The 16,007-nt window shown below is 31.5% G+C and overlaps 2 protein-coding genes across 3 annotated transcripts; one reads left to right on the top strand and one right to left on the bottom strand.

Moving 5' to 3' along the window:
* Nucleotides 1-575: 575 nt before the first annotated feature.
* On the top strand, nucleotides 576-6,573 carry LOC105765464 (polypyrimidine tract-binding protein homolog 2). 2 transcript variants are annotated; one of them, XM_012584570.2, is made up of 12 exons: nucleotides 576-716; nucleotides 883-1,085; nucleotides 1,178-1,387; nucleotides 2,876-2,938; nucleotides 3,027-3,100; nucleotides 3,430-3,525; nucleotides 3,752-3,809; nucleotides 4,110-4,214; nucleotides 4,317-4,398; nucleotides 4,678-4,790; nucleotides 4,944-5,266; nucleotides 6,225-6,573. In XM_012584570.2, the coding sequence occupies exons 2-12, from the start codon at nucleotides 900-902 to the stop codon at nucleotides 6,241-6,243; spliced, it is 1,329 nt and encodes a 442-aa protein (XP_012440024.2). In that variant the 5' UTR covers nucleotides 576-716; nucleotides 883-899; the 3' UTR covers nucleotides 6,244-6,573. The 2 variants fall into 2 exon arrangements, with proteins under 2 accessions (XP_012440024.2, XP_012440023.2); XM_012584569.2 differs by having other exon boundaries at nucleotides 699-716; nucleotides 845-1,085.
* Nucleotides 6,574-6,847: 274 nt separating this feature from the next.
* On the bottom strand, nucleotides 6,848-9,897 carry LOC105765466 (abscisic acid receptor PYL8). The gene is made up of 3 exons (XM_012584571.2): nucleotides 9,449-9,897; nucleotides 8,066-8,281; nucleotides 6,848-7,329 (listed from the first exon to the last, which is right to left on the bottom strand). Exons 1-3 carry the CDS (start codon nucleotides 9,587-9,589, stop codon nucleotides 7,114-7,116), a joined length of 573 nt encoding a protein of 190 aa, XP_012440025.1. The 5' UTR covers nucleotides 9,590-9,897; the 3' UTR covers nucleotides 6,848-7,113.
* Nucleotides 9,898-16,007: the final 6,110 nt, after the last annotated feature.

Genomic DNA, 16,007 nt, shown 5'->3' with positions numbered 1-16,007 from the left:
TCATTCTACATTGACAAATACAAGACAAATGTCAGTTATACAATACGGCTAATCTCAGCCACAAAGCATTAATAAAAACTTAAAACTAAATTATAATATAAACTTTGATTGTAATAAAAAATCAAGATTAAAACTATGAATATAGGCAAAACAAAAAGAATTATAATAAGATTTTAAATTAAATTATAAAAATTAAAGGGTTATAGAAAATGCTCGCCAAAATAAACAACACTGATTATTAAATACCAGAAATAATATTACATAATTTAATTTTTATAATTTATGTTCAGAATTTAAATATGAATCAATAAGCTGTATTACGAAAAAATTAATAGAATAGAATATTAGAAAATATATAAAAATATAAAAATTAATATTAAAAATGACTCAATTCAAAATAAAACAAAAAAAAATTATAATTTTGTAAAATTAAATTCATACCCAAATTAACTTAGGATTTAACTCAAACAGAAATATTTTAAGTAGGAATAGGTATAGATATTTCCCTGCTAAAGTGCGCCCGTTCCGTCAAATTAACTTTTCCCTTGTTTGCTAACGTCACCGGGGGGTGCACAATACACTTATCCGGGCCAGAGTAAGTCCCAAACGTAAACCGCGCGATTAAAAAAAAAAACAGTAATTCATATTTCTCTGCGAAACCCTAGTATAACAATTATTAAGAAATTCTGACGGATTAACTCTTCAAATTTTCTCAGGTTATTTTATATTCTTTTAATTACCCCGTACATTGGCTGATTTTCAGCTATTTATAAAGATATATGTTTCGATCTGATATGAGAACTTTTAACGTTTTGTATTTCTTTTTTGGATTTTGAGCATTTAGGGTTTTGATTGTCTTTTTTCGGCGAATATTTTTCATAGGGCTTGTGCTGAACGGAATGGCATCGCTATCAAGTCAGCCGCAGTTCCGCTACACTCAACCACCGTCGAAGGTGCTGCATTTAAGAAACTTGCCATGGGAGTGTACGGAGGAAGAGCTGATTGAGCTGGGGAAGCCATTTGGTAAGGTCGTTAATACCAAATGCAATGTTGGCGCCAATCGAAATCAAGCTTTCATCGAATTTGTGAGTTTAATCTGTTTTCTTCTCTTCAAATTTCATCCTATTTTGTCAAGAATGTTAGTAATTGCTCTCTTTTTTTGTTTATCGTTTTTTAGGCTGATTTGAATCAGGCTATTGCTATGATATCATATTATGCTTCATCTTCGGAGCCTGCTCAAGTTAGGGGCAAAACGGTCTACCTACAATATTCTAACAGGCAAGAGATTGTAAACAACAAAACCACGGCGGATATTGCCGGAAATGTTCTTTTGGTAACAATAGAAGGTCAAGATGCGCGGCTTGTTTCCATTGATGTTTTGCATCTGGTAAGGAAGATCTTTGATCTTTCTTGCTTTCTTTTTTGGGTTAATAATTTCTAGGTTTGATCTGAGTTTATGTAATTACTAGGATTTGTGTGGCTTTTGTCATGCTCTATAGAAAGAAAAAACTTTTTGTTGTTTTGACATGAATATGAATGAATTAGCAGGATCATGTCAAGGGAATTATCTCCAATGGCAGCCTAGTGCATCCGGAGAAAGAGCACATGTGTGTTTGTCTCCCTTCTCCTTTCCTTAACACTACCTCTCTTCCCTACTCTTCCTTACTTACCTCCAATTCCTACCTTTTAGGGTGTTTTTCTTTTTCATTTCTTCTTTCATGTGCATCAATCTCCCTCGGACTTTTTTGATGCTTTATATGATCTGTATTATATATTTATGCCATAAAATAGATGCTAGCTTTCTTGAGTGCCAAAATTTTCGCTAGTGCGTGTGAGCAGGGTAGTCTAATTGAGTGCCTTAGTTTGTCTTGGCACTCAGCTGAAGCCATGGTACCAAACAAGCTCTGATTCCATGGCAACTTTAAGTGAGGTGCTAGTGTTGGGCATGGGTACTCCTGATTCCTGAATTAGTAGCCATTCATTAATGTTATTAGCATTAATTTTTGTTTGCTGATGCCTGTTATTCAAGATTGAATGAGTGGCTAATCAATAATAGCCTGTGAAGATGAAAAACCCCTCTGTTCCTTCTGTGCTCATGCAATTGTACTTTTCTCTTTCTATTTTGGAATTAAACACTATTTGTAGTTGTTAATGTAGTTGTGAAATCACGTAGCAATGGTTTAAGGGACTAATTGTTACAATCTCAATGTTTTTCTCTAAGATCTAGACAACTATATCTGCTTTTGGGAAGTAAGCTAGTAATTTTCATTGATACTATTCTACTAGAGAACAGTAGTTATTTTTCTTAGGGAACAATGTAATCTACAAAGTATACTCTTCATAGTTCCTGCATTTGTAGTTTACTTTGCTTCAATTTACTTGAAGCAGCTAAAGCTTTATGTTTTACCCTTAAAAGAATAGTGATTGTATCTGATTTTTACTCAGAAGATGGCACAGTTATTTATCACATAATACTTGATAAAATTGAAATTTGAGCAGCCTGAAGTGTAGCTTTCGTTTTTCTTTTTAAAGATTTGAGGATTCTTAGCACATATAGGTCAATTTTTTCATCCTTTTTCTTTTTATGCTTTACTTCATTCTAGTACTTCGGCAAAATCATAGATTTTACATGTTCTATAATTTTTGTTAACATCATTAGAAAATCTGAAATGCATCACTGCAATTGTTAAGGTGTATTCTGTTAATATGTTCTATTATTTCTGTCTCGATGCTTAAGACCTGGTATGTTGAAGTTATCTCCATTCCTTATTTTCTGGCAGATTTGTTAGTGGAAATTATAGGTTGTAATGACTTTTTGGAGTCCTTTTACTTGATTTATTTTCCATTCATCTTTCTAAAGGAGTTAATAATGCAGGTGTTTTCAGCTTTTGGATTTGTGCATAAGATTACTACCTTTGAGAAGACAGCTGGATTTCAGGTCAATGAATTAAATCTCCTTCTTCCTAGATTGATTGGTTTGCTTGAGCCTTTGAAAATAAGCTTGTTCTATGTTTTCTTTTGTCCAGGCATTGGTGCAGTTTTCAGATGCAGAAACAGCCACATCTGCAAAAAATGCCTTGGATGGACGAATCATCCCTAGGTGACTGTTGCAGTAATTGTTAGACATAAGTCTATTGAACACATATTGCAACATATAGCTTTATTGTGGTGCAATTGAACACATAAGTATATCAGGCCCAAAATCTTTTGACGACAGTGTCTGTCAAATATTGCAACATTTCCTGGTGTTTGCTATCTTTAAGTCCTTGAGATAGTGTATAGAAAATTCACCAAGTAGAAATAAAGTATGGTTCTTATAGTAACAGTCTTTACCTCCACAAGCAAAGCTTTTAATATTGCAGCTTATGTTGTTCTTATGTGACTTTGTTTTCTTTTATGATGATCTACTGACCTTTTCCTGGGTTCCAGGTATCTGCTTTCTGAAAATATATCTCCTTGTACGCTTAGGATCACATATTCTGCTCATACAGATCTGAGTGTGAAATTTCAGAGCCACAGGAGCAGGTATTCCTGATATCTACTCTTCTCATCCGATCATGATCATATGTATCATATTCAATTACCAATTGTTACTTATGTTGCTTATGCATCAGTGATTTCTTCACAGTTTTTTTTTTTTTTTAAATAATCTAGACTTTCTGGACATCCCTTTTGTTGCAATGCCATTTACTGGCTGCTGCACATCTCTTTGCTGTTGTATAGAAATTAAACAAATTGTTTTTTTTTTCAGGGACTATACCAATCCCTATCTTCCTGTTGCTCCTTCTGCTATAGATGGAAGTAACCAGGTAAAGAACATGCTATTTGCAATTCAATTTCTTAACTGCTGAAAGCATTGTAATATTGCTATTTACTAGGTGCTGTTTCTTAGGGCACAGTGCATTAGTTTTAGCATAACTTACTTGAAAAATTTATTAAAATGTTTAATTTTTTCTCATGCATGGTGTCACATTCATTGAGATTCAACTCTCGTTAACCTGTATATCTACCGTGAAATAAATAATATTTCTGTATTAATATGCGGGCTCTATACTGTTTGTTTACTAATTTGGTTCTTAATGAGATTCATTTGTTTGTCACCATTGCAGTTCAATTTGGGTCTTGATGGGAAAAAGCTAGAACCTGAAAGTAATGTTTTACTTGCATCTATTGAGAACATGCAATATGCTGTTACCTTGGATGTGCTGCACATGGTATTTACAATTTACTGAAAGTGGCTTTTGTTGGACTGTTTAGTACCTGAATTCATACCGATTATCTATTGATTTCTCTCTTTGTCTTGTTATAATGTTCAGGTCTTCTCTGCTTTTGGCCCTGTTCAAAAGATTGCCATGTTTGATAAGAATGGTGCCCTGCAGGCTCTAATTCAGTACCCTGGTAATGTTCGAACATGTTTATTTCTCGTCTTAAATTAGGCCTCAGAATTTGGTTACTTTTCCATCAAGATGGCCCATTATCGAGAATCTCTCACTAGTGCTGAAAGGTTACTTTTAGACTAAGCCTTCTTATTCTAACAAATCCATAATATAGCCATTTATGGCCTAATACATTATTGATTATTATTTTTATATTAAAGCCAAGAACATAGGGAAGAGATTGGACACTTTATTTTCGCTGTCCCTTGAATTCAAGTATTAACGGTTCCATGCTTTGCAGATGTTCAGACAGCTATTGTTGCCAAGGAGGCCTTAGAAGGGCACTGCATATACGATGGAGGGTTTTGTAAACTTCATCTCTCGTATTCACGTCACACTGATCTTAGTATAAAGGTAATTGGACAATACAGTTTACGAGTTGTTATCTAAATCGTTTGCTTTAATGCAATAGTTTAGCTGGGAGGCAGAATCCAACTATGGTTGCATTATATTGTCGGTTTTGTTCGGTCCCAAAGTTGCATTATGCGGTTGGTCTATTCTTTACAGGTCAATAACGATAGGAGCAGGGATTATACAATCCCTAATCCTGCCATGGTGAACCCACAGCCTTCAGTTCTGGGGCAACAACCAGTTCAAACAATGGGTCATCAATACAATGGGACACAATACGCTCCAGGTGTACAACAACAACCTACAATGCCTCCACAACCTTCAGCTGGATGGGGGTCATCGGCTGTTCCACCGATGCCCCAACCTATGATGAATAATCATAATCCTTACATACCACCAGCCTCAATGCCGCAAATATCTCCGGGAATGATGCAAATGCCTGGCCAGGGTGGCATACCTCCTTTCAGACCCACTCATATGTAATAGCATCTATCTATCTATCTATCTATCTATCAAGTATGAAAAACCATATAAAAAAATTGGGGGTGGCCTTAGTTGCTACATGAGTGGCTGCTTCTCGTGTTTTATATAGATATTGAATGAGGGGCATGGTAATCACTCATTTTAGACGACATTTTTTGCTTCTTAAGTTTTGGAATATCGAGAAGTGAGTGAGAGAGAGTGAACCGGTTTTTAATTTATTATTATTATTATTTAGAGATTTAAGCTATATAGGCTTTTAAATCACGGTTGAAACAAGCGGACTGATTGAACCGGTGTTTAGTCCAATTTCAATCATATTTGGGTTTTTTAAAAACTAATTTTGATCATTATTTCTTTATTATCTAAGTTTTTATTGTGCATGGCTGAGATGGAACGATTTTCGCCAATGGGAAATGAAACAAAAATTGAAATACCATTAATATTTAATAAAAGGGTTTTGGAGTCGGTCATGATTTAAATGAAATGAATTATTAAATTTTGATTTAATTCAACTGATTCGTTTTAATTTGTGAGCTAATTGGTTTTTATGATAGATTTTTAGTTCAACCAATAATATTGTACCAAGATGAAAAAAGATCATTTATGGTGGTGGGTAGTGTCATTTATTGCACAAGTAATTGTTGGAGACAACTAGCTTTAGTTTATTGTTTTTGTTTTAGATAAATAGGTTGCTTCTCTATAGTGATAGAGTTAGTATGACGAATGTATAAATTATTTGATATTTTAGTTCATCAAACTAAAACAAAAAACTAGTCAATGTGGTATTGGTTCAGTTTTTTTATAACATTGGCTCGCTACCAAGCACGATACCGTCTACACACATATTTTTTGGACTAATTCTGAACCCATGTATTATTTTAACCTTTTTATCTAATCCCAAAAATCCATGTATAATCCAAGCATCAATGACACTTATAGGATTTGATTTTGCAGATGTCCAGACAGCTATTGATACCTTCACAACCCTCAGCTGGATGTGGAGCCTCAACTGTTCCGGCAATCGGTGTCCAAACAGATAAGTAATCATCATAACCCTTATATTCCACGGGTCTCGATGCGACAAATGACTCCCGGGATTATGCGAATGCCAGGCTAGGGTCGCGTACCACCACCAGCTTCGACTGTGCCTCCTTTTAGACCCAATCGTATCATCGTAATAGCATGTAGGTGATGGACATCGTGCAGCGGTGTCATTAAGTTCTGGGGGTGTTCACTTGAAAGAATTTTAAAGATTCTGAAGGGTTAATAAAAATTTCAAAAGTTTTGAAGGATCTAATTAAAACTTTTGAAAAGCTTAGCTAAAATTTCTAAAAAATTTAAAAATTTTACAAGGCATAATAATTTTTTTTCACTAAAAGATGGTATGTAGTCCAAGCAAGCTGAAATTTTAAATTTGTATGCTGTAATTTCACATCAAGGTTCATTTTCTTTAGCCGCCTTAAATGGATTGATTATGATACATAACAATATTATTAGTACACTCTTACTTACATCAACCTTATCTCCCATTTTTCGTCCTGATAGAAACTTCTAAATCAGCAAAGGAACAAGTGGTCTTTTCTTTTTAAACCTCTAATAGAATAAAGTTTATAACAAATGTGGTTCATCTACTACAGACAGGAAATCCAACACATTAAGTTCAAATAAAACATGACAGACCCAATGACACGGTACAATGCTGAGTTAATGGTGTAGAAGATGGGAACACCCACAATTGCCAGTCCATCCTTAAAGCCCTTCCGTATATGAAAAAGCCTTTGAAGCTTCATCCATGGCAATTACAGCCACCACCTTATTTTTATATCTCCTCCGTTCCCGACTTTCATAGATCAATGGGTTCAGTCCGGTCTTGGATGGCTAGCCCCTCCGAGATGTCCGCGAGTGATTTGAGATTGCACTTGATCAAAGCTTCAACAAAGTAGCATGTCTCGTCTTGTGTGTTCCCTTCAGGGACATCCACCACAAAGGATTCGATCACTAATGTCCCCGGTCTTCCGTTGATGATCTCCGGATGGAGTGAAATGATTGAAGAGTAGTTCTGGACGAAATTTTTAAAAATTAAGGTCAAAGACATCAAACAGGGCCTTGATTTTCATTTTACAACTGCTACCTTAAAAAGTTGAACTTCGTGACCATGACTTACCACCATCTAATGAACTGGTAAAAATATCGAGTAGGCCCTATGCAAGAAATCAGATCACATTTTACACAATCTACTCAACTACTCAAAAAATGACAAATTAGTTACTGTACGTTAAATCAAATAGCAAATTGTTCCTTTATGTTCAAAATTTCATCCATTTGTACTGTTAAAAACTGACAGTATAACCAAATAATGACATGTGGTGTGCCATGTGCCCCTCATGTTGATGTATAAAGACCAATTTTTAACTGTAAAAATCAATAAAATTTTTAGCATAAAGGCCAATTTGCTATTTGATCTAATATACAAAGACTAATTTGTCATTTTTTTAGTAGTGGGGGTAAAATGCAATCTGACTCCTAATATAGGGCCTTCATGGCACTTTTACCAACTTTTGTACCGAACATTCAAGAAAACAGATTTAACTGCAGATCTTACTTCTTGGATTTTCAATATTGCAGGGAAAAAAATATTGTCCACAATTGAGTAACACAAATACTTTCGTGAATCTTAAGCTACAAGCAAACGCACTTAAATTGCTTTGTTTTAAGAACAAACAGATTTTAAATGCAAGAGATAGATGATATCAAATGTAAATGGAGAATAACAAAACGAATTTCTAGTTTTCTACCTTAAGTCTGTGATCACCACAAACAATCCTGATGCTGAGGATATGCTCATTATCATCAAGGAGTTCCAATCTTTCAGTACTTGTAGTAGCCGGAAGTCCCGACTTGACATAAACTTCTCTAAGACTTCCAATCTCGAGGTTTCCCTGTGCAATACACCTGCTGACAAAGGGTTTATACTTCTGAGGTTGGTCGAATCTCCTCACCAAAGACCAAACCTGTAAAATAAAAAGACAAAGAAATACAAGTTTCATAAAAGACTAGGCAAATCCTGAAAAAAGGAAAGAGATTCAACCAAGGTGATAGATTAACAAATTCATAAAAATATAAGAATCAAGCTCAACAGTTCTACCAACAAGCTACTAGTCTAGTCACAACTTGTATGCGGGTTCAAGTTTTGATCCCCGAAATACCCCTTCCTCCACTTTGAATGTAATGTAAGCTTTGTTTGTACCAAAAAAAAGCTCTACGGTTCTAGAGGAGGGCATTATTTCTAAATTATCGAAATATCGACTTAGGGTGAGTTTGGATGGGTGGTTGGGTGCGGTGCGTTTAGCTTATTTTTTGTCTCACGCTACGTGTCGCTACAATATCTAATCTCACCGCCACCGCTGTTTTTACACTACTTTCCTACACTGAAAGTAGATAAACGCACCGCCCATCCAAACCCACCATTAGTTATCAATCTTTCCTCTTTCTTCGGCCATTGAATAAACCATTCATAAGGGAGGTGCAAAAATGGAGAAAGGAAAGGAAAAAAAGATTTGGAACATATACTCAAGTTATTCCCATTTCTAGGAAATTAAATAGCCAACAAGATGAGTTCCATTTAATTCAATTAGATCATACATAACTCATTGTTTCTATATAAAGAAATGGAGAAAACCATGGAAATGTATTTATTAGGGAAAAAAAACTTTTGGACAACCCAACCAAATCAAAAACTGTTTAAAAATTCAAATGAGCAAAACACCTTTAATGTAAGTTTTGAGTTGTTAAAGTGAATCAAAATTATCTCTGTTGATAAAAAATTCAATGTAAGACCTGCAAAATTAATCTTTTACTAGTTCAAAAATTATGCAAAATGCTTTTTGTTAAACATAAACCAGCAAAACCAAATATAACGAATTCAATCAAAACATTCAAAGGTTTCTACTAAAGAAAACCACCATAGATCGAAATTAATCCTTGTGGAGGACAAAAAAAAAAGTCAAACACTGAAACACAATCTCACTAAGCAAACATGCAAAATAATCACAAAAAAAGAAGAAGAAGAAGAAGAAGAAGAAACAAAACCATTAATCTATGACGCTAGCAAAAAGAGAAACCAAAATGAAATCTCTCAAATAGATCTAAATAGAAAAAAGAAAGAAAAAGAAAGTTACGAGAGGAACAGGAGCTTTCATGTGTTTAATGAGAGTTGAACTACACTGATTCTCTCCTATCTCATGCAGATGATGTCTCCTTATATGCTCAGCCGCCGCAACCGCCGCCGCACTACTGAATCCGTTGCTATGCCCATTCATTTTCCTCTCTTCTCCGTATTTACCATATAAAAAAAAACTCGTTTTCCTCTTAGGAAACAGCAACAAACAACAAATAAACGCTCTAACTCGTCTCCTCCGACGGTAACCGGAGCTCCGATCATCAACCGGACTGAATCTCTCCGACGAAGCTTCTAGAAATCATTTTAACACGGTTTATCTCAATAAAAAGAAAACTTTGTGAGTCACCGCCATAAAAAGAGAGAAGCTACGTTGCCTCTTCTACCACTAAGCCTCTCTATCACCCATCTCATCACCTGAAATAATAATAAAATAAAAATCCAATTAAAAAGCTTCAATTTAAAAAATATATATATATATTACTGGTTCAGCTCTTGGATTTGACATTCGGTTAAGGGTTTTATTACGAGAATTGCCATTCTTTGGAATTCTAGATTTATCTGATATTTATAAAAACAAAATTTCGCTTTGCCCTTTTAATTAACATTTTCAACTTAATAAATCATTGATTCGTTGGATCTTTGGCTTTAAAATGATAAAAATGGAGACTTTAATATTTGAATGGTTTTTTGGGAAAATGTCGGTTATTTATGGTCCATCCTCATTTATTTATGTACCAAAAAGTCCTCATTTATTTAGGTCGTACTGCCAAAAAAATATTATTAAATGCCATTTTTGACCTTCTTGCTTTATTTATTTTTGCTTTCACACTTCTGAAAAATTTGTGGAGGAAATTGACATTTAACTTTAGCCCTTAATATTGATTTAGATTTTTTTTTGTTTTAATGATTTGATTAAAATAAAATCTGCATTTTGTACTAAAAATTGTTTGCTTTTAGAAATTTGTATGTTTTACTTATAATTATTATTATAAAATATTTAAAGAAAAATATAGTTAACGAATATCTTTTAATTTAATTTAATAATTATTAAATATTATAAAATACAAATAATAATAAAATAAAATTTTATTAGTGTCTAAAATATATATATATTATTAAAATAAATCTGATTTATTCAACATTTTCTATCTTGATTGAAAAATTCTTCATACCAATGTTGATTGATATGATATAGTATTTTAAGTTATTTTACAAAATACTACATTTATTAATATCTTTACTTAATTTAAAATTTTCTTTGGAAACATAAAGTTAATTTATTATCATATACAAATAATTAAAATTCGATATAATTATATGTTTGAAATGTATAAAACATAAATTCCAAATATAAATCTAACAAAGTCATAAGTTTTAAAATAATTATAAATATTATGTTTAAATTTACACATACTTAATTAATAATTTCAATAAAATTTCTAAAATCAATTTTTTTACAAGGATAAAACGATAAACAAACATTAGTCTCAATAAATATTAGATACAGTTATTGGAGTTTGTATCATTATTCCCCAAATAAAGTGTTTCATTGGATGATGTTCACGTTGAGTTGTAATATTGTCCAGTTTAAAAAGAGATAACGTAAAAGAGTTAATTTATCATAAATCTTGGAATCTTAGATAAGCATAGAAAAATTAGTATTTTCAAAGACAATTCTATTTTCCACATAACATTCCCACTTATATAAAACAAGGTAACTGGGTAAATTATTTATGTCCGAATCTCGCTTTATTCAATTTACTAATCATGTGTTCGAATCACAGACTTATGATTTTCTATATTGATTATGTATCATTTTGAGACAATGTGGACTTCACATTTGTAATGTCACAATATTATTAAGGATGAGTTTGGATGTGCAGTGTGTTTACTTGCTGTTAGTGTAAAAACAGTGGTGACGATAAGATTAGATACTGTACCGATACTATAACGTGAGCCCAAAAGTAAGTTAAACGTACCGCACCGTACTCCACCCCACCCTTTATCTACTTAAGGACGTGGAAACGTCTAAGTTCTTCCGGATTTTCTTTCATACCTAAACTAATGAATATTTTTGAAATTGTTTGGAAAACTTCAGCAACGTGATCCAAAAACCAATTTTAAATTAATAAAATTTAAAGAATGTCTTAAGCATTAGTTTAACTTTTCACTTGCTCCAAAAGCCAATAAAATTTAATCAAAATTTCTTTTAACTCATTTTCAATAAGATTAAAATAATGATTTAAATTTTAGAAATGATATTATTAAAAAGAGTTATCACGAATTTTAAATATAAATTATAAAATAAATATAAAAAATATCAATAATGTTTAAAAAGCCAAAAACTCTAATAATAAAAACCATAATTGAGGTTATTAAAAAGAAATGATTGACAATGATTGTACTTTGGGTTCAACTAACTCAAATTGTGGAGGATATTATATTATAATGCCATAATCAAATCATAATTGATCTCACTGCGTACGTATTGATTTTTTGTGGATGGTATGGGTTTATCATCATCATCCATGCTCTTGCCCATCATCACATCTTCATAACCCTCATCTCTTAAATCTTTAATAAATTTAAGGATTTTTTTGAAGTTAATTACATCAAACGTAATAATTTATAAATAAAATTCTAATTAGTGATAAATTTTAAAATATAAGTTAAAATTTTTATTTTTTTCTTGTTATATTCATCATGTTAGGATATTTTCTATATTTTTTATTTAAGAGCACCTCGTCTCGTTCAGAGAGCGTTGTCACGATTCCTTCAAATCCAATTGTAATACCCAATTTTAGCCCGGACTCACATATGGAAACATAATCTGCGAGGATATGCAATCTTAGATATGATATGTAATCTTAGAAGATATGATTTTGTAATCTTAGAGATTTAATTTGTAGATACCCTTTAATCTTCGCCGTTGATGTAATTGATCTGTACCGTTGGATTTGGGGAGGCTCAGCTATAAATAGAGGCCTCTTCCTTCATTGTAAAAGGAGAAAAGAATCAATAAAAAAGGGAAAACGATTGGCAGCTTTTTAAAGGTGGCTTACTGTTTTTTTTCTTTTTCGATTATTTTTTACTTATTTACGATTTTAAAAAAGAGAGAAGGTGATACCACTGCGAATTTTATTTATTTATTTTATTTAGCCCTAATAAAGTGACGCGTTTCAAAGGATGGAGATATTTTCTCATTCGAGCCCTATGAGTTATTCGCGCCTTTTAATTGGGCCATTCATTTTTTTAATTCTGTTGATTTTCAATTTAATCATTAATCTTTCATTTTAGGTTTTTAGTCTATTTTATTAATTTTGTTATTATTATTATTATTATTATATTATATATTATTATACCTACATATATGTGCGCATATGCATGTTAATATATATACATATATATTTTAAACGTTTTAATATATATACATATTATATACATACTTTATTATTATTTTATTTTCATAGTTTTTTATACATATATATATACACATTTATATTTCATAATATTTATACGTTTGCCCATATTCTATGATTTTTATATGTTTATACATTTTGTAATATATACACATATATTTATACTCCATTCAAAGCTTATTATAAATATTTTCCACGTTTTATATTATACTTATATATTTCATTTTTTGTAAATGCATGAATATATTTTATATGTATATATTTATATTTTCCTTGTTTTATAAATGCATTATGTATTATATATATATATATATAAGTTTTATAACCCAAAATTTTATGAGTAAATTATCTTTATGTCTTTTATTCTTCATAGTTTCAAATGTATATATATTTTGTACCTTTTCTCTTTATATTTTTTTGTTTATTTCCTTCATTTGCTTATTGATTTATGTTTTCATTTATATTCATTTGATATTTTACATGTCGTTGTTTATGTACATTAATTTCGTTTATTTCTATGCCATTGTTGTATTTATTATTACATTTTATATTTAATGTAGCATCATATCATTTTTTTCGATTTTAAAATTTTCAAAATTGAGATAACACTCGTATTTAGGATTTTCAAGGAAATTGAGCCCTAACGTATTGGGTTCCGATTTTCTTCGTTAAATCCAACGATCGAGGGTTGCTCATTAATAAAAAATATATAAAATAAAAAGCTTGTTGTTGGGGAGTTAAATATGTTGTATCCTAACGTATTGGATGTGACGTATTGATTTCTCTAGACAAAGATTTTTTGAAAAAAAAAATAAAGGAAATATTTCAAGTTTGGGATTTTGAGGAATTGTGCCCTAACGTATTGGGCCGCGATTTCTTAAATCTTAAACAAATGAATATTCTTTTAAATTTTTATTACACGAGTTTTAGACTAATTCATTTTTGAGGAAATTAGAATGCTGTGCCCTAACGCATTGGGTGTGACATTTTCTTTCTCCGAAATGATAAGGGTCTTAATAAGTAACGTTTTTAAGTTTTTGCTAAGGATTATATTTTCCAAATTTTTGACATTAAGACACTAATTAATTAACTAGGTACCAATTTTGAGCGTTACGAGGGTGCTAATCCTTCCTCGTACGTAACCGACTCCCGGATCCGTTTTTCTAAAACTCGTAGACCAAAGCCGTTTTTTTAGGTGATCCAATCACACCTCAATAAAAGATTGGTGGCGACTCCCAATTTTCATTTTTTAAAGTCGACAACCTAAAATTTTTATTTTTCAAAAAAATAGTTTCGACACCAGTTATATTAATATTTTCAAATCTATAAACTAATCGACTCTAAAAATGACCACATTAAAATACATACATCCAATCTACACCTTAAGTTGGATTTAATTTGAATTTACCAAGGAGACAATCATGCAACAATGAATCTCACTAGAGTTTATAGCCCATCCTTCACTTATAAATACTCCCACTTTCAAGAAGAGAAGATAAAGATCAACTTTATAGCTCACATTCAGCTCAACCATTATCCCAATTTAAATAAATCAACATTGTTAATGATTTTTGATATAAACCACCATCATTTTTAATGACTTTTTACACCATTTAAAATGTGAATCTATCACCATTATCTTGATTCGGAGTTCCTTCCCCAAGTCCCTTTTGATATAAGAACCATGAAGCAAGGAAGGACCTTGCAGAAAGGTGATTGTGTTGAATGTTAGGCATGGGTTGCTCTTTAGATATTTTGGGTTTAGAAATTAGGGACCCTTCTAGACTATCTAAAGAATTGTCATTGCAGTAGACGACTATCTTTATAGTTTGGTTGTGCACATGATTCTCTCTTGTTGTTTTCATAGGTTTTTTGCTTGGTTCATTTGTTGTTTTTTAGTGTGCTTTTGTTTAATTTATGCGATGTTTTCATTGTTATGTTTCTTTATTTTCTTTATATTACTGTTTTTGACTCACTACACATACCTTGGCCTTGTGCCCATAAATGAACTTTAAATCAATATATATAAATTAGACTGGATCGATTAGATCAAGAATCAATCGAGATATCGGTTTGAAGAATGATATCGATTGGGTTGAATTACGAATCGGTATTGATCGATGGAACAAACAATTGAATAGATTAAATCAGTTTTTTTTATTTTTAATGTTCTTTATTTTTATAATTTTTATAATCAAACCAATAACCGACAAACTAATAACTTGACTAATTGAACTACCAACCCGATTCTAAAAAATATTACTTTCTATTTACCACACAAAAATCCAAAATATTTTTTCTCAAATTTCACCAATAATACTAAACATAAACTTAAATTTGACGTGGCTCTATTTTTAAACCCACCAAAATTGACATCAAAACTAACCCTAAATTGATAGAAAAATATCTGATTAAAATAAACTTTAATATAAACATTCAATCAAAATATTATAAAATCACGATGAATTCAAATTTTAACCATTAATTTATAATACGAAATACACTTAATTATTTCTTAATTAAGTTTGCAACAAATCTATCACTTTCTTATAATCTCTCTACTTTTGTCAAATAATACCAAAAAAAAAAAGAAAGAAAAAAAAATCATTTTCATTTTACATCAAAACATGTCACTTTTCCATCCATGCTTTTAAACTCCCCCCATCCCACGGCTCCAATTTTTCCATCACATGCTATCAGCATAATTTTCATAAAATCAATGTTAGATTTTGTTTTTTTCGAATAAATTAAATAAACCAATAAAATTTCTTGGGTGCCAAATTTTTGACCAGATTCGTTGAATGTGGACGACTTCATGGATATGCGTTTGGGTTATTTTGAGACATTAAGATTATTGTCAAAAGAACAAAAAGCTGTTTCAAAGAGCTTCCATTATATATATATATATGGATTACATAAAGACAATCCAAAAACATCTAATTGTAGCGGTGAGATTGTGCTGTAAATTTAATTTATGTTTGTCTAATTATAACCTTGTACTAGAATTTCAATGAATCAAGAAGATAAAATGATTTCCATTCAGAAAGATAATTCTGCTGAACCACCAGCTTTTTACATTTATAGAGTTTTTACAAACGGCTAACTAACACCAGTACCTGTTACCAACTAACTAACTGC

The sequence above is a fragment of the Gossypium raimondii genome, chromosome 12 (genome assembly GCF_025698545.1).
Source record: "Gossypium raimondii isolate GPD5lz chromosome 12, ASM2569854v1, whole genome shotgun sequence".
Classification (NCBI taxonomy): Eukaryota; Viridiplantae; Streptophyta; class Magnoliopsida; order Malvales; family Malvaceae; genus Gossypium; species Gossypium raimondii.
This window is presented reverse-complemented; position numbering and strand designations above follow the sequence as displayed.